Source organism: Carcharhinus amblyrhynchos, chromosome 35 (assembly GCF_965287045.1).
Source record: "Carcharhinus amblyrhynchos chromosome 35, sCarAmb.v2.hapA, whole genome shotgun sequence".
Lineage (NCBI taxonomy): Eukaryota > Metazoa > Chordata > Chondrichthyes > Carcharhiniformes > Carcharhinidae > Carcharhinus > Carcharhinus amblyrhynchos.
Genome location: NC_137358.1, coordinates 8,675,430 through 8,699,524, shown reverse-complemented (window position 1 = coordinate 8,699,524; position 24,095 = coordinate 8,675,430). Strand labels below are relative to the sequence as shown.

Sequence of the window (24,095 nt, the reverse complement as noted above, 5' to 3'; positions counted from 1 at the left end):
GAAACCATTGTTGGAAAAACCCATCTGGTTCACAAATGTCCTTTTAGGGAAGGAAATCTGCCATCCTTACCTGGTCTGGGCTACGTGTGACTCCAGAGCCACAGCAATGTGGTTGACGCTCAACTTCCCTTGGGCAACTAGGGATGGGGAATAAATGCCGGCCCAGCCAGCGACGCCCGTGTCTCATGAATGAGTAAAAAAAGCAATTGTGGTGCATCACTTCCTGTATTCTATATGCTATTGTGACATCACTTCCTGTGTTCCATACACTATTGTGACACATCACCTCCTTTGTTAATTAACACTAATTCATCACCATTACTTCCTGCATCCTCTCAGCCTTTAGGATACTTCACTGTCTTCGTACTCTTACGAGACCTTGTTTCTTCTCCTGTGATCTGTCCTTCTCTGTGTTGTTTCTCTCTCGGTGAGAACGAAATTTTCCTACACTGTTGATGGAGGCATCCCTTACCAGTGCTAGTACAGGAGATGTGAGGCCTCGTCATCCCCCGATTAAACCAAGCGTCCGTCCGCCTTTGCTGGCCATACCCTTCCCCACTTGCCGCCCTGACCCAACAGTGGGCTCCACCTCCCGCAGCGAGAGCGCCAGGTGTTGAAGAATGACGGACATCGTCTTCAAGACAATCTGGCAGTCCGACGAGCTGAGCCAGCTCCGGAATAACAGCCGGGAGCAGATCCGGTGCAAAGGAGACATGTCCGGGATCAACCTCGATCACGCCAAGAGAGAGAAGAAGTGGCTCTTCGCCAAGAAGAAGAAATCCGTCTCCTTCCACGGGTATCGCGATGGGTTTTAACAAATTACTACGAGGGCCCTTAAAGCTGTGAAGCCCAAAAGGGCGGCGTGGTGGCACAGCGGTTAGCACTGCTGCCTCACGGCGCCAGGGACCCGGGTTCAATTCCAACCTCAGGTCACTGTCTGCGTGGAGTTTGCACATTCTCCCCGGGTCTGCTCCGATTTTCTCCACACTCCAAAGATGTAGAGGTTAGGTGGATTGGCCATGCTAAATTGCCCCTTAGTGTCCAAAGATGTGCAGGTTAGGTGGATTGGCCATGCTAAATTGCCCCTTAGTGTCCAAAGATGTGCAGGTTAGGTGGATTGGCCATGCTAAATTGCCCCTTAGTGTCCAAAGATGTGTAGGTTAGGTGGATTGGCCATGCTAAATTGCCCCTTAGTGTCCAAAGATGTGTAGGTTAGGTGCATTGGCCATGCTAAATTGCCCCTTAGTGTCCAAAGATGTGTAGGTTAGGTGCATTGGCCATGCTAAATTGCCCCTTAGTGTCCAAAGATGTGTAGGTTAGGTGCATTGGCCATGCTAAATTGCCCCTTAGTGTCCAAAGATGTGTAGGTTAGGTGCATTGGCCATGCTACATTGCCCCTTAGTGTCAGGGAGATTAGCAAGGTGAATGACTGTGGTTACGGGGATAGGGCCTGGTTGGGATTGTGGTTGGTGCAGGCTCGATGGGCCGAATGGCCTCCTTCTGCACTGGAGGACTCTGTGATTCTAAGTAAAAGTCACAGAGTGAAGGGGAAACCCTTCGCACCATTACACCCAGCACGTCCAGATATGATTTCAACCCGGGTTCGAATCCCGATCACTGTCTGTGCGGAGAGTGCACATTCTCCCTGTGTCGGGGTGGGTTTCCTCCGGGTGCGGGGGAAGACTTTCACGCAGAGAGTGGGACGCGCTGCCACAGGAGGTGGTGGAAGGAGGCACCTGGATGGGTATGGGAATAGGGAGGGAATAGAGGGATACGGACTGAGTACAGGCAGAGGGCTTTTTTTAGTTTAGTTAGGGCATCAAGATCAGCACAGGCTTGGAGGGCCGAAGGGCCGGTTCCTGTGCTGTAGTTTTCTTTGCTCTTTGTTCCGGGGCTTGACTGGTAAAAGGGTTAGGACTGAGTCTGAAGGTAAGATTCCTTTAAACTATTAGCTGCCTGAATGTTTATTTCCCTAGGACTGAACATAATAGGATAATCGATGATGCACAACTCTCCTGTCCAGAGCTCAGACGATCCGTTGCATCCACCAACGTGTCCGTCCTCAACTTATCCTGCGACAAGGAATCCACCGACAGCGCAGACAGTTTCGACTCCAGGAAATGCCAGACTCCCGTGGTGGGAGCTGAAGATGTGAAGGTTCCGTGGACAAGCCGGCCCCTCAGTGTCAGTCCGGTACGTGTCTTTTCTTTAACCCAACAGAAAGAATTAGCAAGGCCCAAACGGTGCGAGCCAAAGGCAAGAGGAAACTGGGAATAGCAGCGTGAGGTCCAAGCGTCAAGTGAGGCCCTCACTATGAATCCCATAGCTGCAGGCCTCACCAGGTGCCATGGAGGTTGCAAAATGAAATATGTACGCATAGCGGCCTATTCTGTAACCGAAGGCCTGAGGTCTGTTTTTGTGGAAGACCCACAGTGCAGCCTGTGTCTGTGAGGGCCACACAGTAAGCTCTGTGTCTGTGAGGCTCTCACAATGAGACCTGTGTTTGAAGGTCTCACGGTGAGGCCTGCATCAGTGGAAGCCTCACAGTGAGGCCTGTGTCTGTGGGGGCCTCACAGTGAGGTCTGTATTTGTGAGGGCCCCAAAGTGAGGCTTGTGTTTGTGAGGGCCTCATAGTGAGGCCTGCGCCTGTGAGGGCCTCACAGTGAGGCCTGCGCCTGTGAGGGCCTCACAGTGGGGCCTGTGCCTGTGAGGGCCTCACAGTGAGGCCTGTGCCTGTGAGGGCCTCACAGTGAGGCCTGTGTCTGTGAGGACCTCACAGTGAGGCCTGTGCCTGTGAGGGCCTCACAGTGAGGCCTGTGTCTGTGAGGGCCTCACAGTGAGGCCTGTGCCTGTGAGGGCCTCACAGTGAGGCCTGTGTCTGTGAGGACCTCACAGTGAGGCCTGTGCCTGTGAGGGCCTCACAGTGAGGCCTGTGTCTGTGAGGACCTCCCACTGAGGCCTGTGAAGGGTGTTTGGAATTCAAAATATATCCCAATTATTTCATGATGTTTTCCTGCTGGAACCTGATTCCATCCTGGGAATTCAGGGATAGATTTTCCACCTGCTAGCCTGGAAATTATGATAAGGGCCCAGGGACCGCAAATAAAATCCACCTGGGTTTTAGCCATTAATGATTACAAGATGATAAGCTGCAAAGTATGTTTTTTTAATCTTTCAAGGGAGGTGGATGTCACTGGCTAGACTAGATTAGTTATCCATAATTGCCCCTTGAACGGAATGGCTTGCTCTGACTAACCCGAGGGCAGTTGAGAGTCAACCACTGTGGCTCTGAAGTCACATGTAGGCCAGGTCGGGTAGGGAAGGCAGATTTCCTTCCCTAAAAGGGACATTAGTGACCCAGATGGGTTTTTACAACAATCGACAATACTTTCACAATCATCATTTAGATTTTTAATTCCAGATTTTTATTGAATTCAAATTTCACCATCTGTTGTGGTGGGATTTGAACCGGGTCCCCCAGAGCATTACCCTGGGCCACTGGATTAGTAGCCCAGCGACAGTACCACTGCCTCCCAGGGTGTGTAGATTGGATGGATTAGCCATGGTAAAAACGTGTGGGGTTACAGGTGGGGGAGAAGACCTGGGTAAGATACTCTCTCAGAGGGTTGGTTCAGACTCAATGGGCCAAATGGCCTTCTCCGCACTGTAGGGATTTGATGCTTCCATTGGTTTAGAAGAATGAGAGGCGACCTTATTGAACTGTTCAGGACTCTGAAGGGCCTTCCTCTGGCTGGGGGGAACCTAGAAGAGGGGGAGAAGCCTCAATCAGGCACTGAATGGAGGAAATGTTTTCTGACTCAAAGTGCTGTGACTCTTTGGAATTCTCTGCCCTGGAGAGGGCATGAATATGCTTGGATTCGATTTGGTTTATTATTGTCACGTGTGTTATCATACAGTGACAAGTATTGTTTCTTGCGCGCTATACAGACAAAGCATACTGTTCATAGAGAAGGAAAGGAGAGGGTGCAGAATGTACTGTTACAGTCATAGCTGGGGTGTAGAGAAAGATCAACTTAATGCGAGGTTGGTCCATTTGAAAGTCTGATGGTAACAGGGAAGAAGCTGTTCTTGAGTCGGTTGGTACGTGACCTCAGACTTTTGTATCTTTTTCCCAATGGAAGAAGGTGGAAGAGAGAATGTCCGGGGTGCGTGGGGTCTTTGATTATGCTGGCTATTTTTCTGAGGCAGTGGGAAGTGTAGACAGAGTCAATGGATAGGAGGCTGGTTTGCATGATGGATTGGGCTATGTTCATGACCTTTTGTAGTTCCTTGCGGTCTTGGGCAGAGCAGGAACCCAGACCAAGCTGTGATACAACCAGAAAGAATGCTTTCTATGGTGCATCTGGAAAAGTTGGTGTGAGTTGTAGCTGACATGCCAAATTTGTTTAGCCCCCTGAGAAAGTAGAGGCGTTGGTGGGTTGGTTTGTGTGATGGATTGGGCTACGTTCATGACCTTTTGTAGTTCCTTGCGGTCTTGGGCAAAGCAGGAGCCCATACCAAGCTGTGATACAACCAGAAAGTATGCTTTCTATGGTGCGTCTGTAAAAGTTGTGTATTTAAGATGGAGAAGGGGAAATGTTTTGGTCCCTGAGGGGAACATGGAGCATGGAGGGTGGGCGGGAGAGTAAGGTTGTGGCTAAAGCTCAGCTGTGATCCTATTGAACAGCAGAGCGAGCTCAAGGGACCAAAAGTACACCTCCTGGCCCTTATCTCTTATGTTCTTTCCTTGCAATTTGCAGTGCGCAAACTTCCTGGAGAGAATTGAGAAGAGCAAGAATGCAACTAACTCCTTGAAGGAATATACTCAAAACCTGGAGGTGAGTAACAATGATGTGGGTATGCCGGCGTTGGACTGGCGTAAACACAGTAAAAAGTCTGACAACACCAGGTTTTAATCCAACCGATTTATTTGATAGTAAACGCACAAGCTTTCGGGGTTAGTCCCTTCATCAGGTGAATGGAGAGTTCACCTGACGAAGGGACTAACCCCGAAAGCTTGTGCGTTTACTATCAAATAAATCGGTTGGATTAAAACCTGGTGTTGTCAGACTTTTTACGGTGAGTAACAAACCAGGTATATCGGTAAGTTCCTGGGTGGGGCATTATGGCCTTGCCCAACCCGAGATCAGAAAATCCCACCCCAGGTCAACGGACCTTCTTCCCATTATCTGCTCCCTGTCCCACTCCGATTCCCACACGGAGCGGTAGAATTCCGGGCATAGGAGTGAAAAATTAGGAATACAAAGGCAGGTCTGACTGGAAAGAGAGGAATCGAATACAACATAGTATCTTAATCTTGTACAGAATCATGGTTCAAGCAAACTTGCAGTGTGGGGGGGCTCAGTGGCGCAGTGGTTAACACTTCTGCCTCACAGGGCCAGGGACCCGGGTTCAATTCCGGCCTCGGGTCACTGTCCGGAGTTTGCACATTCTCCTCGTGTCTGTGTGAGTTTCTTCCGGGTGCTCCGGTTTCCTCCCACACTCCAAAGATGTGCCGGTTAGTTGGATTGGCCACGCTAAATTGCCCCTTAGTTTATTTATTTATTAGTCACAGGTAGGTTTACATTAACACTGCTATGAAAGTATCGTGAAAATCCCCTAGTCGCCACAGTCTGATGCCTGTTCGGTTACACTGAGGGAGAATTTAGCACGGCCAATGCACCAAACCAGCACGTCTTTCAGACTGTGGGAAGAAACCGGAGCACCCGGGAGAAACCCACGCAGACACAGGGAGAATGTGCAGACTCCGCACAGACAGTGACCCAAGCCGGGAATCGAACACAGATCCCTGACGCTGTGAGGCAGCAGTGCTAACCACTGTACAGGTTAGGTGGATTGGCCATGCTAAATTGTCCCTTAGTGTCCAAAGATGTGCAGGTTAGGTGGATTGGCCATGCTAAATTGCCCCTTAGTGTTCAAAGATGTGCAGGTTAGGTGGATTGGCCATGGTAAATTGTCCCTTTAGTGTCAGGGGAATTAGTAAGGTACATACATTGGTTACAGGGATGGAGCCTGAGTGAGATTATGGTCAGTGCAGGTTTGATGGGTCAAAGGGCCTCTTTCTGCACTGTAGGGATTCTATGATACTCTGCTCAGATTATATCTGGATATTACAAAACAGAAGTTTTTTTATTCATTCATTGTACACGGGTGTTGCTGGCTGGGCCAGTATTTATTGCCCATCCCTAGTTATCCGAGGGCAGTTGAGAGTCAACCACATCGCTGTGGCTCTGGACTCACATGTAGGCCAGACCGGGGTAAGGACGGCAGATTTCCTTCCCTAGAGGGCATTAGTGAACCAGGTGGATTTTTCCAACAATGGTTTCATGGTCATCAGTCGATTCTTACTTCCAGAGTTTTTTTTAAAGAGGTGTTGGAAAGGGTGCACTAAAACAAGAGTGTAACGATGGGAGCAGCACTGGTATTAAAGCATCAGGACCAATAGAACAGACTTGGGTCACTCTCCTTAGAAAGGAGAAAGACAAGGACAGCAGATACACGGGAACACCAGCACTCGCAATTTCCCCTCCAAGCCGCTCACCATCCTGACTTGGGAATATATCAGTCGTTCCTTTGCAGTGGCTGGGGGAGAAATCTGGAAAATCCCTCCCGAACAGCACTGCGGGTGTACCTACACCACATGAACTGCAGCGGTTCAAGAAGGCAGCTCACTTCTCAAGGGGCAATTAGGGGTGGGCAATAAATGCTGGCCCAGCCAATGACACCCACATCCCTTGCATGAATAAAAGTGTGAAGGCTGAGGACTGAGCTCTTCCAGATTATGAATGTGTTTGACAGGTTAGAGAAAGGCCTTCTGTTTCATAGATTCATACAATCTCTACACTGCAGAAAGAGGCCATTCTGCCCATCGCACTTGCACCGACAGCAATCCCACCCAGGCCCTATTCTTATAACCCTGTGTAATTCCCCTGACACTAAGAGGCAATCCCACAAAGTCCTGTTCCCCATAACCCCAGGTATTTACCCCGCTAATTCCCCTAACCTGCACATCTTGGGACACTAAGGGGTAATTTAGCATTGCCAATCTATCTTACCTGCACATCTTTGGCGTGTGGGAGGAAACCGGAGCACCCGGAGGAAACCCACACAGACACGGGGAGAACACACAGACTCCACACAGACAGTGAGTGACCCGAGCCAGGATTCGAACCCAGGTCCCTGGCGCTGTAAAGCAGTGCTAACCACTGTGCCACTGTGCCATGCTGACAGTTCATTAACTTGTCGTCTGATTGTTGTCCACAGGGGAAACACAGGAAGCTGGAGAAGTTATTGACCAAGCTGGAGTGTGATAGAAGAACCATCCTGTCTAACTCGTTATTCCTGGAGGTACAGTCATGCAGCTAGCAAGTAAAAAGGACATGCATTTATATAGCACCTGTCACAACCTCAGGACATCCCAAAGCGCTTTTATTGCCAATGAAATGCTTTCAAAGTGTGGCTCTGCGGCAAATCCAGGCCTGTTGTTTTTACAAATGTGATAAATTGCATCTTTACCCTGAAATTTATTTCTTTATTATTAGTTTGGAGAATTGGCCATGCTAAATTTCCCCTCAGTATCCAGTTGTGTAGGTTAGATAGATTAGCCACACTAAATTGCCCCTTAGTGTCCCAAGATGAGCAGATTAGGAGCATTGGCCATGCTAAATTGCCCCTTAGTGTCCAAAGATGTGCAGGTTAGGTGGATTGGCCATGCTAAATTGCCCCTTAGTGTCCAAAGATGTGCAGGTTAGGTGGATTGGCCATGCTAAATTGTCCCTTAGTGTCCAAAGATGTTCAGGTTAGGTGGATTGGCCATGCTAAATTGCCCCTAGTGTCCAAAGATGTGTAGGTTAGGTGGATTGGCCATGCTAAATTGTCCCTTAGTGTCCAAAGATGTTCAGGTTAGGTGGATTGGCCATGCTAAATTGCCCCTAGTGTCCAAAGATGTTCAGGTTAGGTGGATTGGCCATGCTAAATTGCCCCTTAGTGTCCAAAGATGTGCAGGTTAGGTGGATTGGCCAGGCTAAATTGTCCCTTAGTGTCCAAAGATGTTCAGGTTAGGTGGATTGGCCATGCTAAATTGCCCCTAGTGTCCAAAGATGTTCAGGTTAGGTGGATTGGCCATGCTAAATTGCGCCTTAGTGTCCAAAGATGTGCAGGTTAGGTGGATTGGCCAGGCTAAATTGTCCCTTAGTGTCCAAAGATGTTCAGGTTAGGTGGATTGGCCATGCTAAATTGCCCCTAGTGTCCAAAGATGTGTAGGTTAGGTGGATTGGCCATGCTAAATTGCCCCCAGTGTCCAAAGATGTGTAGGTTAGGGGGATTGGCCATGCTAAATTGCCCCTTAGTGTCCAAAGATGTGCGTGTTAGGTGGATTAGCCATGCTAAATTGCCCCTTAGTGTCCAAAGATGTATAGTCTAGGGGAATTAGCAGGGTAAATATGTGGGGTTACAGGGATGGAACCTGGGTAAGGTGTTCTATCAGAGCATTGGTGCAGACTCGAAGGGCCAAATGGTCCCCTGCTGCACTGTAGGGATTCTCTGATTTTAGTGTCACAAGTAGGTTTAACACTGCAATGAAGTTACTGCGAAAACCCCCTACTCTTCACATTCCAGTGCCCGGTCTTCTAATCTTTAACAAATCAACCCTCCTCCAAGTTTCCTGTCATTCAGCCTCAGAGAAGATCCTGGGAGTCTCAAAAGGGAATTAATGCATTTATGTTTATTTATTAGTCACAAGTAAGGCTTACATTAACACTACAATGAAGTTACTGTGAAAATCCCCCTAGTCGCCACACTCTGGCGCCTGTTTGGGTACACTGAGGGAGAATTTAGCACGGCCAATGCACTTAACCTGCACATCTTTGGACTGTGGGAGGAAACCGGAGCACCCGGAGGAGACCCACACAGATACAGGGAGAATGTACAGACTCTGCACAGAGATTGACCCCAAGCCGGGAATTGAACCTGGGTCCCTGGCGCTGCGAGGCGGCTGTGTTAACCACTGCGCCGCCCCAATAATTGGCACATTCCGTTAACAGGAACAGCTTGTATTTACATGGCTCTGTGATGACATCACCGCAGTCGACCTGCCAACCAATCAGCACCCCTTTCTCCTGGGATACAAGTTGCAGCGACCCTTTGAAATTTGGCATTCCTGCATTTGTCCTGACGAGTGCAGTTTTGCCAACGTGGCTATCTTTCCAGCAACACTCAAACTCCACACCACTCGGGGACTGGGTGAGATTGCTGGTTTTACGGGTAACATTACGGGGTCATGTTGCACCATTTAACTAACAGGACGTTGGAGATAATGGGCCTAGCTGGGTTGAATTGTCAGCTGGCTGCCTTGTCGAGCCGGTTAGCCGAACGTTTGATCGGTTGCCTAACCCGTTCTTGATTTTGTCACCAGGAAAACTACAAACAGAAGCCCCCGATGGAAGTAGAGAAAGACGCCTTGCAACAGAGGCCTTTGGCTGTTGAAGTAGGTGATGAGAACACGCTGAGATACAGAGATGTCCGATCTGTAAATGTACTGGGGGATGGGGGGGGAGGGGGCGACGCTCCCAAACAAAGTATTAAATCGTGGAAAATTGGATTAATTCACGTTGGTTTTAGAGCAGGAGTTCAGAGGAGAATCTCCCACACTCTGCGTAGAGCAGAGAACACCAGTGTGAATATCACTAGGTTACAGGGAGTTGGGGCCTACTTACACTGGACAGTGTAAAACCAGGCCTCACAACACCAGGTTAAAGTCCAGCAGGTTTATTTGATAGTAAACCCACAAGCTTTCAGGGTTTGCCCCTTCGTCAGGTGAGTGGAGAGTTCTGGTCTCTTGTTAAACTTGTTGGACTTTAACCTGGTGTTGTGAGGCTTCTTACTGTGTTTACCCCGGTCCGACACCGGCACCTCCACATCAGGGTGAAACCACCAGGTCTGTGCAACTGCGAGTGGCCCCAAACTGTTTCCAGGCCAGATTGATTACCGGCCTATCCAGGATCCCCGCAGTGTTGCCTCCTCAAACCCAACACAGCCCCCATGACCATTCCCAGGCCAGCCGCGATCCCCACCCCAGGCCCCGACCCATCCGATCCCCCCACAGACCTCCCTGTCTGATCCCCCCCCCCGCTGCAGACAGACCCCCTCCTGCAGGCAGAAACCCCCAGCTGACCCCCCCCCCCCAGCCCCACCTTGTAGGCAGATTAGCCCCCCCCCGCAGACAAAACCCCTGGCTGACCTTCACTTGCAGGCAGGCTGCCCTTGGTGGAGCCCTCCCACCGATCTCTGGCCTCCCTTCTGCCCCCATCGATCCCCTTGCAGTGGGATCTTCCATCCCCACCCCCACTGATTGCCCCCTAAGCTCCACCCCCAGTAAGCCCCACTCCCCTATATGTCCCACCTTCTTGACACTGCCCAATGTCCTGAGCGCAGTGCCATGTGAGAAGGGCCTGTGTTGGGAATGTGTGTGAGGGAGGCCTGTGTTGGGAATGTGTGTGAGGGAGGCCTGTGTTGGGAGTGTGTGTGAGGGAGGCCTGTGTTGGGAGTGTGTGTGAGGGAGGCCTGTGTTGGGAGTATGTGTGAGGGAGGCCTGTGTTGGGAGTGTGTGTGAGGGAGGCCTGTGTTGGGAGTGTGTGTGAGTGAGGCCTGTGTTGGGAATGTGTGTGAGGGAGGCCTGTGTTGGGAGTGTGTGTGAGTGAGGCCTGTGTTGGGAATGTGTGTGAGGGAGGCCTGTGTTGGGAGTGTGTGTGAGGGAGGCCTGTGTTGGGAATGTGTGTGAGGGAGGCCTGTGTTGGGAGTGTGTGTGAGGGAGGCCTGTGTTGGGAGTGTGTGTGAGGGAGGCCTGTGTTGGGAGTGTGTGTGAGGGAGGCCTGTGTTGGGGACGTGTGTGAGGGAGGCCTGTGTTGGGAGTGTGTGTGAGGGAGGCCTGTGTTGGGAGTATGTGTGAGGGAGGCCTGTGTTGGGAGGGTGTGTGAGGGAGGCCTGTGTTGGGGACGTGTGTCAGGGAGGCCTGTGCTGGGGATGTGTGTCAGGGAGGCCTGTGTTGGGAATGTGTGTCAGGGAGGCCTGTGTTGGGGACGTGTGTCAGGGAGGCCTGTGTTGGGAATGTGTGTGAGGGAAGCCTGTGTTGGGAGTGTGTGTGAGGGAAGCCTGTGTTGGGAATGTGTGTGAGGGAGGCCTGTGTTGGGAGTGTGTGTGAGGGAAGCCTGTGTTGGGAATGTGTGTGAGGGAGGCCTGTGTTGGGGATGTGTGTCAGGGAGGCCTGTGCTGGGGATGTGTGTGAGGGAGGCCTGTGTTGGGGATGTGTGTCAGGGAGGCCTGTGTTGGGGATGTGTGTGAGGGAGGCCTGTGCTGGGGATGTGTGTGTGAGGGAGGCCTGTGTTGGGGACGTGTGTCAGGGAGGCCTGTGTTGGGAATGTGTGTGAGGGAGGCCTGTGCTGGGGATGTGTGTCAGGGAGGCCTGTGTTGGGGACGTGTGTCAGGGAGGCCTGTGTTGGGGACGTGTGTCAGGGAGGCCTGTGTTGGGGACGTGTGTCAGGGAGGCCTGTGTTGGGGACGTGTGTCAGGGAGGCCTGTGTTGGGGACGTGTGTCAGGGAGGCCTGTGTTGGGGACGTGTGTCAGGGAGGCCTGTGTTGGGGACGTGTGTCAGGGAGGCCTGTGTTGGGGACGTCTGTCAGGGAGGCCTGTGTTGGGGACGTCTGTCAGGGAGGCCTGTGCTGGGGGAAAATGGGCCTACCCCCGCTATTATTTCCTTTGTTTTTAACAGAGAGGGGAGGGGTTGCCACATGGCTTTTTACAGACATATAGCTGTCACTGTAAATATTATCAAAAATAAAATAATCATCCTCTATCTTAGGAGAAACTAAAGAATCTGTGCCAGAAGATTAAGAAGGACAACATGCAATGGCGTGACAACCTGAGGAAAGAGTCAGAGGACAGGCTGGCTGGAACATCTGAGAGGAAAGTTGGAAGACAATTTGGCCCAGGCAACCCCCCACTGCAAATATTGGAACAGATCACACGGTCAATGAGTGACTTGAGACAGGTCCTTACATCACAGTTAAACGAAATAAAGGAAAAAAGTAATTTGCCTGGTACCTCATCCAATCTCAGGGAGAAAGAGCCAAATATCTCACCAATTATGCTGCAGAGTGTGAGGTAGGTCTTGACGTGTTCAATGGTTTGATTGTTCTGTGTTTGATTATGTGAATCTGGTATGATCGATGCTCACTGTGCCTGAAACCTGGGTGTGGACTCGGAGTAAAGTTAACTAGGGTGTGGACTCAGAGCAAAGTAAAACCAACATCATAGAAGCTACTGCAGCATGAGTATGGATATTCTCTGATAATACAGATATTTTAAAGCATTGTAAATACACCTACCTGTTGCACACTTAGAAACAGGGTCAACACTGCACTGCTCTGAGATATAAAATGGACAATCGATCTGATTAACAGGCTTGGTTAAAGAGAGACTGCAAAGCAGGCCTATACCTTGCATGTTTGAGGGAGGCTTGTTCTGAGAGACTCTTGGGACATGGAGTGTGTGAGTGAGGCCTGGGTTAGGAGCATGTGAGGAAGTGTGCTGGGAGTGTGTATGAGGGAGGCCTGTGTTGGGAGTGCGTGTGAAGGTGGCCTGTGTTGGGAATATATGTATAGGAGGCCTGTGTTGGGAGTGTATGTGAGTGAGGCCTGTGTTGGGAGTGTATGTGAGTGAGGCCTGTGTTGGGAGTGTGTGTGAGGGAGGCCTGTGTTGGGAGTGCGTGTGAAGGTGGCCTGTGTTGGGAATATATGTATAGGAGGCCTGTGTTGGGAGTGTATGTGAGTGAGGCCTGTGTTGGGAGTGTGTGTGAGGGAGGCCTGTGTTGGGAGTGCGTGTGAAGGTGGACTGTGTTGGGAATATATGTATAGGAGGCCTGTGTTGGGAGTGTATGTGAGTGAGGCCTGTGTTGGAAGTGTGTGCAAAGGAGGCCTGTGTTGGGAGTGTGTGTGAGTGAGGCCTGTGTTGGAAGTGTGTGCAAAGGAGGCCTGTGTTGGGAGTGTATGTGAGTGAGGCCTGTGTTGGAAGTGTGTGCAAAGGAGGCCTGTGTTGGGAGTGTGTGTGAGGGAGGCCTGTGTTGGAAGTGTGTGCAAAGGAGGCCTGTGTTGGAAGTGTGTGCAAAGGAGGCCTGTGTTGGGAGTGTGTGTGAGGGAGGCCTGTGTTGGAAGTGTGTGCAAAGGAGGCCTGTGTTGGAAGTGTGTGCAAAGGAGGCCTGTGTTGGGAGTGTGTGTGAGGGAGGCCTGCGTTGGGAGTGTGTGTGAGGGAGGCCTCTCATTTTATTCATTTGTGGGACATGGGTGTAGCTGGCTGGGCCAACATTTATTGCCCATCCCTAGTTGCCCCTTGAGAAGGTGGCGGTGAGCTGCCAACTTGAATCGCTGCAGTCCCTGTGCTGTGGGTTGACCCACAATGCTGTTAGGGAGGGAATTCCAGGATTTTGACCCAGCGACTGTGAAGGGATGAAATTTCCAGTCAGGATGGTTGTGGGTTTGGAGGGGAACTTGCAGGGGGTGGGTGTTCCCATGTATCTGCTGCCCTTGTCCTTCTAGATGGAGTGGTGATGGGTTTGGAAGGTGCTGTCTAAGGATCTTTGGTGAGTTGCTGCAGTGCATCTTGTAGATAGTACACACTGCTGCTACTGAGCATCGGTGGTGGAGGGGGTGGGTGTTTGTGGATGTGGTGCCAACGAGCGGGGCTGCTTTATCCTGGATGGTGTTGAGTTTCTTGAGTGTTGTAGGAGCTGCACCCATCCAGGAAAGTGGGGAGTATCCCATCACACTCCTGACTTGTGCCTTGTGGTTGGTGGACAGGCTTTGGGAAGTCAGGAGGTGAGTTACTCTCCGCAGTATTCCCAGCCTCTGACCCACTCTTGTAGCCAATGTGATGAATCCAGTTGAGGTTCTGGTCAATGTTGACAGTGGGCACGGTAGCACAGTGGTTAGCACTGCTGCCTCACAGCTCCAGGGTCCTGGGTTCGATTCCCAGCTCGGGTCACTGTCTGTGTGGAGTTTGCACATTCTCCTCGTGTCTGTGTGGGTTTCCTCCGGGTGCTCCAGTTTCCTCCCACAGTCCAAAGATGTGTGGGTTAGGTTGATTGACCATGCTAAGAAATTGCCCCTTGGTGTCCAGGGATGTGTAGGTTAGAGGGATTAGTGGGTATAATATATGGGGTTAGGGGGTAGGGCCTGGGTGGGATTGTGTTCAGTGCAGACTCGATGGGCCGAAGGGCCTCTTTCTGCACTGTAGGGTTCTATGATTTATGATCTATGGGGGACTCAGTGAGATTTACACCATTGAATGCCAAGGGGCAGTGGTTAGAGTGTCTCTTATTGGTGATGGTCATTGCCTGAATCCTGAAGTCGGAATGGTTTGGAAAGCTTTGAAGAATGGGAATGGCTGTACCTGAAGTTTCGATTCCCAGTGGGGTAACTATTCAGCTAAACTCTCCTTTAGAATAATTACCCCTGCAGCCCTATTCGTAAGGCCATAGGGTGGCACGGTGGCACAGTGGTTAGCACTGCTGCTTCACAGCGTCAGGGACCTGGGTTCGATTCCCGGATCGGGTCACTGTCCGTGTGGAGTCTGCACATTCTCCCCGTGTCTGCGTGGGTTTCCTCTGGGTGCTCCAGTTTCCTCCCACAGTCCGCAGGACGTACTGGTTAAGTAGATTGGCCATGTTAATTCTCCCTCAGTGTACCCAAACAGGCGCCGATGTGGCGACTAGGGGATTTTCACTGTAACTTCATTGCAGTGTTAATGTAAGCCTACTTGTGACACTAATAATAAACTTTAAGGCCATAAGATATAGAAGCAAAATTAGACCATTCGGCCCATCAAGTCTGTTCTGCCATTCCTTACAGCTAGTAAGTTTCTCAACCCCATTCTCATAGCATCGTAGAATCCCTATAGTGCAAAAGGAGGCCACTTGGCCCATCAAGTCTGCACCTACCGCAATCCCACCCAAGACCTATCCCCATAACCCCATGTATTTACCCTAGCTAATCCCCCGACACTAAGGGTCAATTTAGCACGGCCATTCCACGTAACCCACACACCTTCCGACTGTGGGAGGAAACAGGAGCACCCGGAGGAAACCCACGCAGACATGGGGAGGACGTGCAGACTCCACACAGAGAGTGACCCGATCGAACCCGGATCCCTGGCGCTGTGAGGCAGCAGTGCTAACCCCCACTGTGCCGCCTTTTCCCCATAACCTTCGATCCCCTTACCAATCGCGAACCTCTCTGTCCGTCGACGAAGAACCCATCTCTCTCCCTCTGTTTGGGCGCAGGGATAGCCTGGATAATGTGGTGGGGAAATACCAACGCCAAACCGCCCATCGGCAAGACAGGCTGAAGATGCTGAACCAGTTTGATGGGAAATTTGAAGCCTTCAGCCGTCAGTGGGAGCGAACCCAGAGAGAACATCAACGCACCACACACATGATTCAGGAGCTGAAAAGAGAAGTGGACAATATTGCCAATACGTGAGTTCCCTCTACCTTGGAGAGGCTGAATAAACTGGGCTTGTACTCGTTAGAGTTTAGAAGAATGAGGGGAGATCTCATTGAGACGTATAAGATGATGAATGGGATGGATAGGATAGAGGTGGAGAGACTCTTCCCGCTCAGAAAGGACAGTAGGACTAGGGGGCACAGCCTCAAGATAAAGGGGGGCGGTTTAGAACGGAGTTGAGGAGGAACTTCTTCACTCAAAGGGTGGTGAATCTCTGGAATTCTCTGCCCGTTGAAGTGGTGGAGGCTGCCTCGCTAAATATTTTTAAGAAGCGGGTTGATGGGTTTTTGATAAGAGAGGGGATTAAGGGTTATGGGGAGAGGGCGGGAAAGTGGAACTGAGCCACGACAGATCAGCCATGATCTTATTGAATGGCGGGGCAGGCTCGAAGGGCCGGATGGCCTACTCCTGCTCCTATTTCTTATGTTCGTCCTTGCTCCATCTCTGAAAGTAATGCCGTATTCCACTAAATAGCAGTGGAATAACGGCTCCCAGTTCCAGCACACCAGAATTAACAACTTTCCTTCTCGTCACTTTGCTAGTCCAGATGTTGAACCTTGCTGTCTTTCCTCTTGCAAATTAAAGGGCCCGATTTTGCCATTTTGATTCTTAGCGCTGGACGGACTTGAAACTGGGTTTCAGACCCGACTTTTAGACCCGTTTTCAGGTGCCTCCATACGCACTCCGCTCTGATAAAGTATCAGCCATTCCGAATCGCGCTGCCCAAGCCTGTGGACGGGGCTCAACGCACCCGAAAGCCTGCAGCTCCGATCGGAGCCCGCAACTGCGCACGCGCAGAAAAAGAGATGATAGAATGAGTCTCCCCCGCCACATCGCTCCCAGGCTGGATAATGCCTCCCCCCCCCCCAACCCCGGCCCCCACAGACATTGCCCCACCCCCACAACTTAATGACCCCCAACTTATTCCACCCCCCCCCCAACTCCTCTGCCACCCAGACCGATCGCAGGCCCCTCCCTCTCTTGCCAGCCCCACTGATCTCAAGCGGCGAGCTGTCGGACCCAATTTCCACCCCCCACACATACCTGCCTCCACCACCCACCCCCACACACACCAGCCCCCACCCTCCCCGCCACCGGTCTCAAGCAGAGAGCCGTGGGTCACTCGGTACTTCCCTCCTCATTAACTGGAGCTCCCGAATCAGACTTTTAATGGAGCGTGCCTGTTCCACCCCGATTCCGAATGGACGAACGCGGTGGTGAAGTGGGGGGGAGGTAACGGTAAGGTTAGGCCGGCAGCCCGTGAAGTCAATTTAAATGCGCGCAAACGCAATTAAATGGTCGCCGCGCCTGTTTCGGGCGCAGTCCCGAATCACGGCCATTTTCGGGCCTTGGTAAAAGGGGGAACCGGTGCAGAGACGGGCGCGGATCGCGTTATTCGCCTCACGCCCAACTTTACCAAGTTTCCACGCTCGAAAATAGGCGCAACACAATAGTAAAACCGGGTCCCAGAGTCACAGAGGTTTACAGCACGGAAACAGGCCCTCGGCCCATTTTATTCATGCCATGCCTTGTTCTAACCACTAAGCTAATCCCAATTGCCCACATTCAGCCCATATCCCTCTGTACCCACCTTACCCATGCAATTGCCAGACAAAATTGTACCCGTCTCTACTACTACCACCTCTGGGCACCTTGTTCCAGACACTCACCACCCTCTGTGTGAACAAATTGCCCCTCTGGACCCTTTTGTATCTCTCCCCTCTCACCTTAAACCAATGCCCTCTAGTTTTAGACTCCCCTACCTTTGGGAAAAGATATTGACCATCTAGCTGATCTATGCCCCTCATTGTTTTACACACCTCCATAAGATCACCCCTAAGCCCTCCACGTTCCAGAGAAAAAAAGTCCCAATCTATCCAGCCTCTAACTCTAACCATCAAGTCCCGGTAGCATCCTAGTGAGTCTTTTCTGCACACAGATTGTTTATAAAGGAGGTGGCACAGTGGGTTAGCACTGCTGCCTCGCAGCGCCAGGGACCCGGGTTCGATTCCCGGCTGCGGTCACTGTCTTTGCAGAGTCTGCATGTTCTCCCCGTGTCTGCGTGGGTTTCCTCCCGCAGTCCAAAAGGAGTGCGGGTTGGGTGCACCTGAACAGGTGGCGGCTAGGGGAATTTCACAATAACTTCATTGCAGTGTTAGTGTAAGTCTTACTTGTGGCTAATAAATAAATCTTAACCACAAAGAGAGAAAGTCAGTGAATTTGATAGAAGTTGATGCTGGAGTTAAGACGGCAGCTCAGCTCAGAATTGTCTCCCTTTCCGTCTCTCCCTGCTGTTAGATCAAAGAGGATGTTCTCAGCCTTTGATCAGATCCAAGAGAACGTTCACAATTTGGGCCACATCAAGCCATTGATTGAGAATATTCAGAAGCTTCTGGAAAGGCGGATGACCCAGCAGAGCATTGAGGAAAAATACTTAAGGTTGGTGAATCAGAACTAATTACAAATGAATGTTGTGCCCCTCGTAATCGCCTGTCTGGAGATTCCCACCGCTGGGAGGGGCTGGTCCCAGGCTGTGTTCCTTGGGAACGATCCTAAAACCAACAACAAGTCTGGTTTGAAGAGGCCGGAGATGATGCGGTGCCACATTCCGGTTCTGACACCTAATTTCACCCTCCCCCCCTCGCCACCACCTTAACACAGGCTCAGGCAAACATTCGGGTCACTGACTCACCTGGGATTGACCCTGGGGTTTTTGGGGGTTGATCTCCCGGGACACGGCTGTGTCTGTGACCCTAGGGATAAATCGTCAGGACATCAAATCAGCCTTATCGTTTTCCTTGAACATTTATATAAAAATGCTGAAAATGGGGGAAACAGGTCGACAATCAGGCATCACCCAACTGGGCAATGAGTTTTATAGCTCCTCCTCTTTCTCTCTCTCCCTCTGTCTCTCTCTTTCTCATTCCCTCTATCACGCCCTCACTCCCTCTCTCTCCCTCTCTCTCTCATCCTGCTTACTTTCTCTCCCTCTGTCTCTCTCTCACTCCCTCTGTCTCTTTCTCTTACTCTCTCCCTCTCTCTCTCACACTCTCTAACTCTCTCTCAGCCTCTCACTCTCCCCTCCTCTCTCTCTCTCTCTACCCTTCTCACTGCCCCCCCCGTCTTGCTTGCTCACTCCCCACTCTCTCCCTCTCTATCTCTCTCCTTCTCTCTCACTCTCTATCTCTCTCTATCTCACTCCCACTCTTTCCCTCTCTCTCACTCTATCTCTCTCATTCTTCTCCCTCTCTTTTTCTCACTCTCTCTATCTTTTCCCCCTCACATCCCCCTCCCTACCTCCCTCACACATTTCTTTCTCTCTCCCTCTCACACATACACATTCTCTCTCTATCTCTCTCTCTCTCCATCTCTTACACACACACACATTCTATCTATCTACCTATCTATCTATCTCGCTCTCTCTATCTATCTCCTTCTCATACACATACATTTCTTCTCTATTGCTATCTATCTATCTATCTATCTCCCTCTCACACACACACATTCTATCTATCTCTCGATCTCGCTCTCACATACACAAACATATTCTCTCTATTTCTCTCTCTCTCACACACACACACACACATTCTATCTATCAATTTCTCCATATCTGTCTCCCTGTCTCACACACACACACACACACATTCTCTCTCTCTATCAATCTCTCTCTCACACATACACGTTCTATCTATCTCTCTATATTTATCTCTCTCTCTCTCTCACACACACACATGGACACACTTTCTCTCTCGCTCCCTGTGTAAGTTTTAGCTGAGGCAGTGTTTGGCAGGATCCTCTGTCTGATTGCACTGAGCTCGGTGTGTGTGATGGGGGTCAGTCCGTCACTGTTCCGGATTTAGAGATTGGAATTTTTATAAACCAGCCTCCTGTTCTTGCTGCAACCTGCTACCTGATAACTGCAGCTCATCACGAGGTTTACAGCCACATGGAATGCCAGGGGGTGTACACCGGGAGACAGGAATGTCCAATTTAGATTCTCTCCACAAAAACTGCCCTCCCTGCGAGAGAACAGTTGACGTACAAACATCTCCCCGAAATAAACAAAGGGATTGCAGTCAGATACCGTCAGAGAGAGAGAGAAAATGAGGAGTTCTGGTCAGTGTATAGAGATCTCCCTGAGAGAGAGAGGGGACTGAGAGACTCCAGTCAGTGTACAGATATCTCCCTGAGAGAGAGAGAGAGGGGACTGAGAGACACCAGTCAGTGTATAGAGATCTCCCTGAGAGAGAGAGGGGACTGAGAGACACCAGTCAGTGTACAGATATCTCCCTGAGAGAGAGAGGGGGGACTGAGAGACACCAGTCAGTGTACAGATATCTCCCTGAGAGAGAGGGGGGACTGAGAGACACCAGTCAGTGTACAGATATCTCCCTGAGAGAGAGAGGGGACTGAGAGACACCAGTCAGTGTACAGATATCTCCCTGAGAGAGAGAGAGGGGACTGAGAGACACCAGTCAGTGTACAGATATTTCCCTGAGAGAGAGAGAGGGGACTGAGAGACACCAGTCAGTGTACAGATATCTCCCTGAGAGAGAGGGGGGACTGAGAGACACCAGTCAGTGTACAGATATCTCCCTGAGAGAGAGGGGGGACTGAGAGACACCAGTCAGTGTACAGATATCTCCCTGAGAGAGAGAGGGGACTGAGAGACACCAGTCAGTGTACAGATATCTCCCTGAGAGAGAGAGGGGACTGAGAGACACCAGTCAGTGTACAGATATCTCCCTGAGAGAGAGGGGGGACTGAGAGACACCAGTCAGTGTACAGATATCTCCCTGAGTGAGCGGGGGCTTTGGGGGGGTTACTGAGAGACACCAGCCAGTATATAGATATCTCTAACAATGGTCTCCTGATCTTCAAGATAAACTAGCAGGCCCTGGCTGGCCTGAATGGCCTATTGGAATTTCTAAGATGCCATCCCCCGTAGAAATCTTGCCTTGCAGCGACGTTACAGGTTTTCCTAACACTGCATCTTTTGAATGTTCCAGAAGCATTAACGAGAGATCGGAGGACGATGAGGCCCTACAGCAAATGGTGGACCAAGCTGTGCTGCCATTGGTGGAGAGCATTCGCAGATGTCACCATCCTTTTACCTGTAATGAGTGCAGTGGAAACTGCAAGCATCAGATGATAACGCAGTGAAGAGGCTGCTCTGCTTTTAAATGTAAATTAAAAAAACACTTTCCTTCCCCATTCACATCGGCCTCATTTTATTAAAAATCAAATAGACCCCAAACTCCCCGGGGATAATCCCCGGAGGGCTGGCTCAGATCGTTCTATTTATTTATCAGTGTCACAACTCGGCGTACATTAACACTGCAATGAAGTTACCGTGAAAATCCCCCTAGTCGCCACACTCCAGCGCCTGTTTGGGTACACTGAGGGAGAAGTTAGCATGGTCAATGCACCCTAACCAGCACGTCTTTTGGACTGTAGGAGGAAACCAGACCACTCAGAGGAAACCCACGCAGACACGGGGAGAACATGCAAACTCCACGCAGACAGTGACCCAAGCCGGGAATCGAACCCAGATCCCTGGCACTGTGAGGCAGCAGTGCTAACCTGCTGTGCCACCCATCTAACCCACACATCTTTGAACTGTAGGAGGAAACTGGAGCACACGGAGGAAACCCACGCAGACACGGGGAGAACATGCAAACTCCACACAGACAGTGACCGAAGCTGATAATCAAACCCAGATCCCTGGCACTGTGAGGCAGCAGCGCTAACCCACTGTGCCACCCATCTAACCCACACATCTTTGAGCTGTAGGAGGAAACTGGAGCACGCGGAGGAAACCCACACAGACATGGGGAGAATGTGCAGACTGCGCAGACAGTGACCCAAGCCGGGAATCGAACCCCGATCCCTGGCACTGTGAGGCAGCAGTGCTAACCCACTGTGCCACAATTATGTGCCAGCATTTTGAAGATGGAGGGATGCTGAACCCCCCTCGTATTTAATATCTTGGCTTTTTCGTTCGAAGTCTCACAACACCAGGTTAAAGTCCAACCGGTTTATTTGGAATCACGAGCTTTCGGAGCGCTGCTCCTTCATCAGATTCACAAACAGGGCATATATGGGCAAAGACACAATTACAAGATAATGGTTGGAATGTGAGTCTTTACTGGTAACCAAGTCTTTACAGGTACAGGCAGCGCATGTGGAGAGAGGGTTAATCACAGGTTAAAGGGATGTGAATTGTCTCCAGCCAGGACAGTGAGATTTTGCAAACCCAGGCAAGTCGTGGGGGGTTACAGACAGTGTGACATGAACCCAAGTTCCCGGTTAAGGCCGTCCTCATGTGTGCGGAACTTGGCTATCAGTTTCTGCTCAGCGACTCTGCGTTGTCGTGTGTCCTGAAGGCCGCCTTGGAGAATGCTTACCCGAAGATCGAAGGCTGAATGCCCATCCTGCCCGTTGATTGTCGAACGGTGTCCATTCACCTGTTGCTGTAGAGTCTGCCTGGTCTCGCTGATGTACCATGCCTCGGGATACCCTGCAGCGTATCAGGTAGACAACGCTGGCCGGGTTGCAAGAGTATGTACCACCGTATCCCTAGTGGATGGTGTTCTCACGTGAGATAATGGCACCCGTGTCGATGATCTTGCAGAGGTTGCTGTGGCAGGGCTGTGTTGTGGTCACTGCTCTCCTGAAGGCTGGGTAGTTTGCTGCGGACAATGGTCTGTTTGAGGCTGTGAGGTTGTTTGAAGGCAAGAAGGGGACTGTGGAATCTGGGATAGGTTTCCAGCCCGCTTTCTATCTCTGCCTCTAGCTAAAAGATAACTTCACTCTACCCCCCAGTGCCAATGCATCCTCGCAAAGGTTCGATCGCAGCCTGGGGCCCACCTCAGTCGAAGAACGCCACAACAAGCCCTTAGTATCTCCAGCCACCACATTCACATCAGCTACAGAATCATCCGGGGATACAGCAAAGAAGGAGGCCATTCAGCCCCATCTCTTTGAAAGAGTTCTCCAATTCACCAGGAGAATTGGGTAAGGTGCCTACCTCTGGTCAGGAGCCCCAGGTTCAAGTCATAGAAGAGGCCATTCAGCCCATCATGTCTGCAACGACTCTCTGATGAGCATAATACCCAGGCCCTCTGCCCATAACCCCACACATTTACCACGTCTGATCCATCTAACCTCGCCAAATTGGGACATTAAGGAGTCATAGAATCCCTACAGTGCAGAAGGAAGCCATTCAGGTAGGTGTAGGAAAATGCTTTAAAATGGCGGCTCGTTGGGCCGAAGGGCCTGTTTCCCGCGCCGGGTTGTTCTTTGATCTTTGTTCTTTTGTTCCTTTTTGGGAGCCGCTCCTTTTACATTGTCCCTAAGTTAATGTGAGTTTGTTTATTTGGTTGGTGTCAAAAGAGCTGCCTGATGATTCCTCATTGATGGTCAAATCTGGGAATCTCGTGCTCCTTATTTAAAGCAGGTCTGTCAGGCCCCTGGCCTGCCATGCAGCAGGGAGCAACTGGAGAGCTGGCTGTGTACAGCTGTATGGTGCAAATAAAGTGACTTGGTGACGGGACCTTTCTCCTCCGTGGAGTTATTACAGCGGGAAATGGACAGAAAGTTCCAGCAGGGGATGGGAAGATGGATCGGGAAGGGAACTGGCTCAACTTGGAAGTCTTTATCCGGAGAGCGCGTTGTTGGTGGGGTTGGAGAACTCGTCTGGAAATCTGTTCAGGCTCATCCCGGATTGTCCGGGTTTCCCTCCCAGACCGAAGGCCCCGACCACTGGTCAAAATGGTGAGGAAAAAGTCTCATAGGATTCCTCAGAAATCTGATTGGAAAAACGTTGGAGATGGGTTGGGGGTTGGGGGAGGTGGGGGGAGGTGGGGGGGGATTGGGTGGGGCGGGGGGGGGGGGGATGCGGGGGAGGTGGGGGAAGGAGGCCGGGTCAGAGACGATGAGAGATCTTCTCCGGGGATGTAGCCAATCCAAGTTGGCGATCTTATAGTTGCTCGGACCGTATAATTCAGGCTGGATCGCGATCTGATCGGTGAAGTTTAAACAATCAAGTTTGAAAGAACAAATCATTCGAATAGTTTTAGGCTTGGGAAGGTTCGAATTGTGTTTAGTGTAGGGTGTGTGTGTGAGACACTGTGACCATCTGGAGTGCCAATGTGCCCTCCCACCCCTCGCCACCCAGCAACACCCCCCCCCTCCCCCCCTACCCCTCCATCCCCACCCCCCCCCCCCCGCCACCTCCCGTCGCCCTCCTCTGTTGCTGAAGGCTTTTCCAGAACTTTCCGAGGAATTCTCCACATTCCTGCACTCGTTTCAACGCTGAACTCCTGCCAAACAGCCCAGGCTTCAGCAAACACTCCCTGGGAGGCAAGTGGGGAGGGTGGGGGGGAGATCAGACAGACAGCGCTGAGGAATATTCCAGAAGATTTGGGAACCGTCAACCGAGGATGATTTATGATATAAGATGGAGCACTGGGAGAGGCCCAGCGTGGACATTATTCATTAGCTAAAAGCCGTTTAATCCT

General features: G+C 51.0%; 1 protein-coding gene across 1 annotated transcript in view; it reads left to right on the top strand.

The window, feature by feature from the left end:
* Positions 1-337: 337 nt before the first annotated feature.
* LOC145361531 (testis-specific serine kinase substrate-like) overlaps positions 338-24,095 on the top strand; it is a 31,608-nt gene continuing 7,850 nt past the window's right edge. The window contains exons 1-10 of the mRNA XM_080217352.1: positions 338-796; positions 1,977-2,193; positions 4,761-4,838; positions 7,285-7,368; positions 9,434-9,505; positions 11,877-12,178; positions 15,351-15,545; positions 17,872-18,012; positions 20,583-20,732; positions 22,399-22,590. Coding sequence (XP_080073478.1) covers positions 621-796; positions 1,977-2,193; positions 4,761-4,838; positions 7,285-7,368; positions 9,434-9,505; positions 11,877-12,178; positions 15,351-15,545; positions 17,872-18,012; positions 20,583-20,732; positions 22,399-22,590 — 1,607 coding nt within the window. The 5' untranslated portion in view covers positions 338-620. The remainder of the gene's footprint in view (positions 797-1,976; positions 2,194-4,760; positions 4,839-7,284; positions 7,369-9,433; positions 9,506-11,876; positions 12,179-15,350; positions 15,546-17,871; positions 18,013-20,582; positions 20,733-22,398; positions 22,591-24,095) is intronic.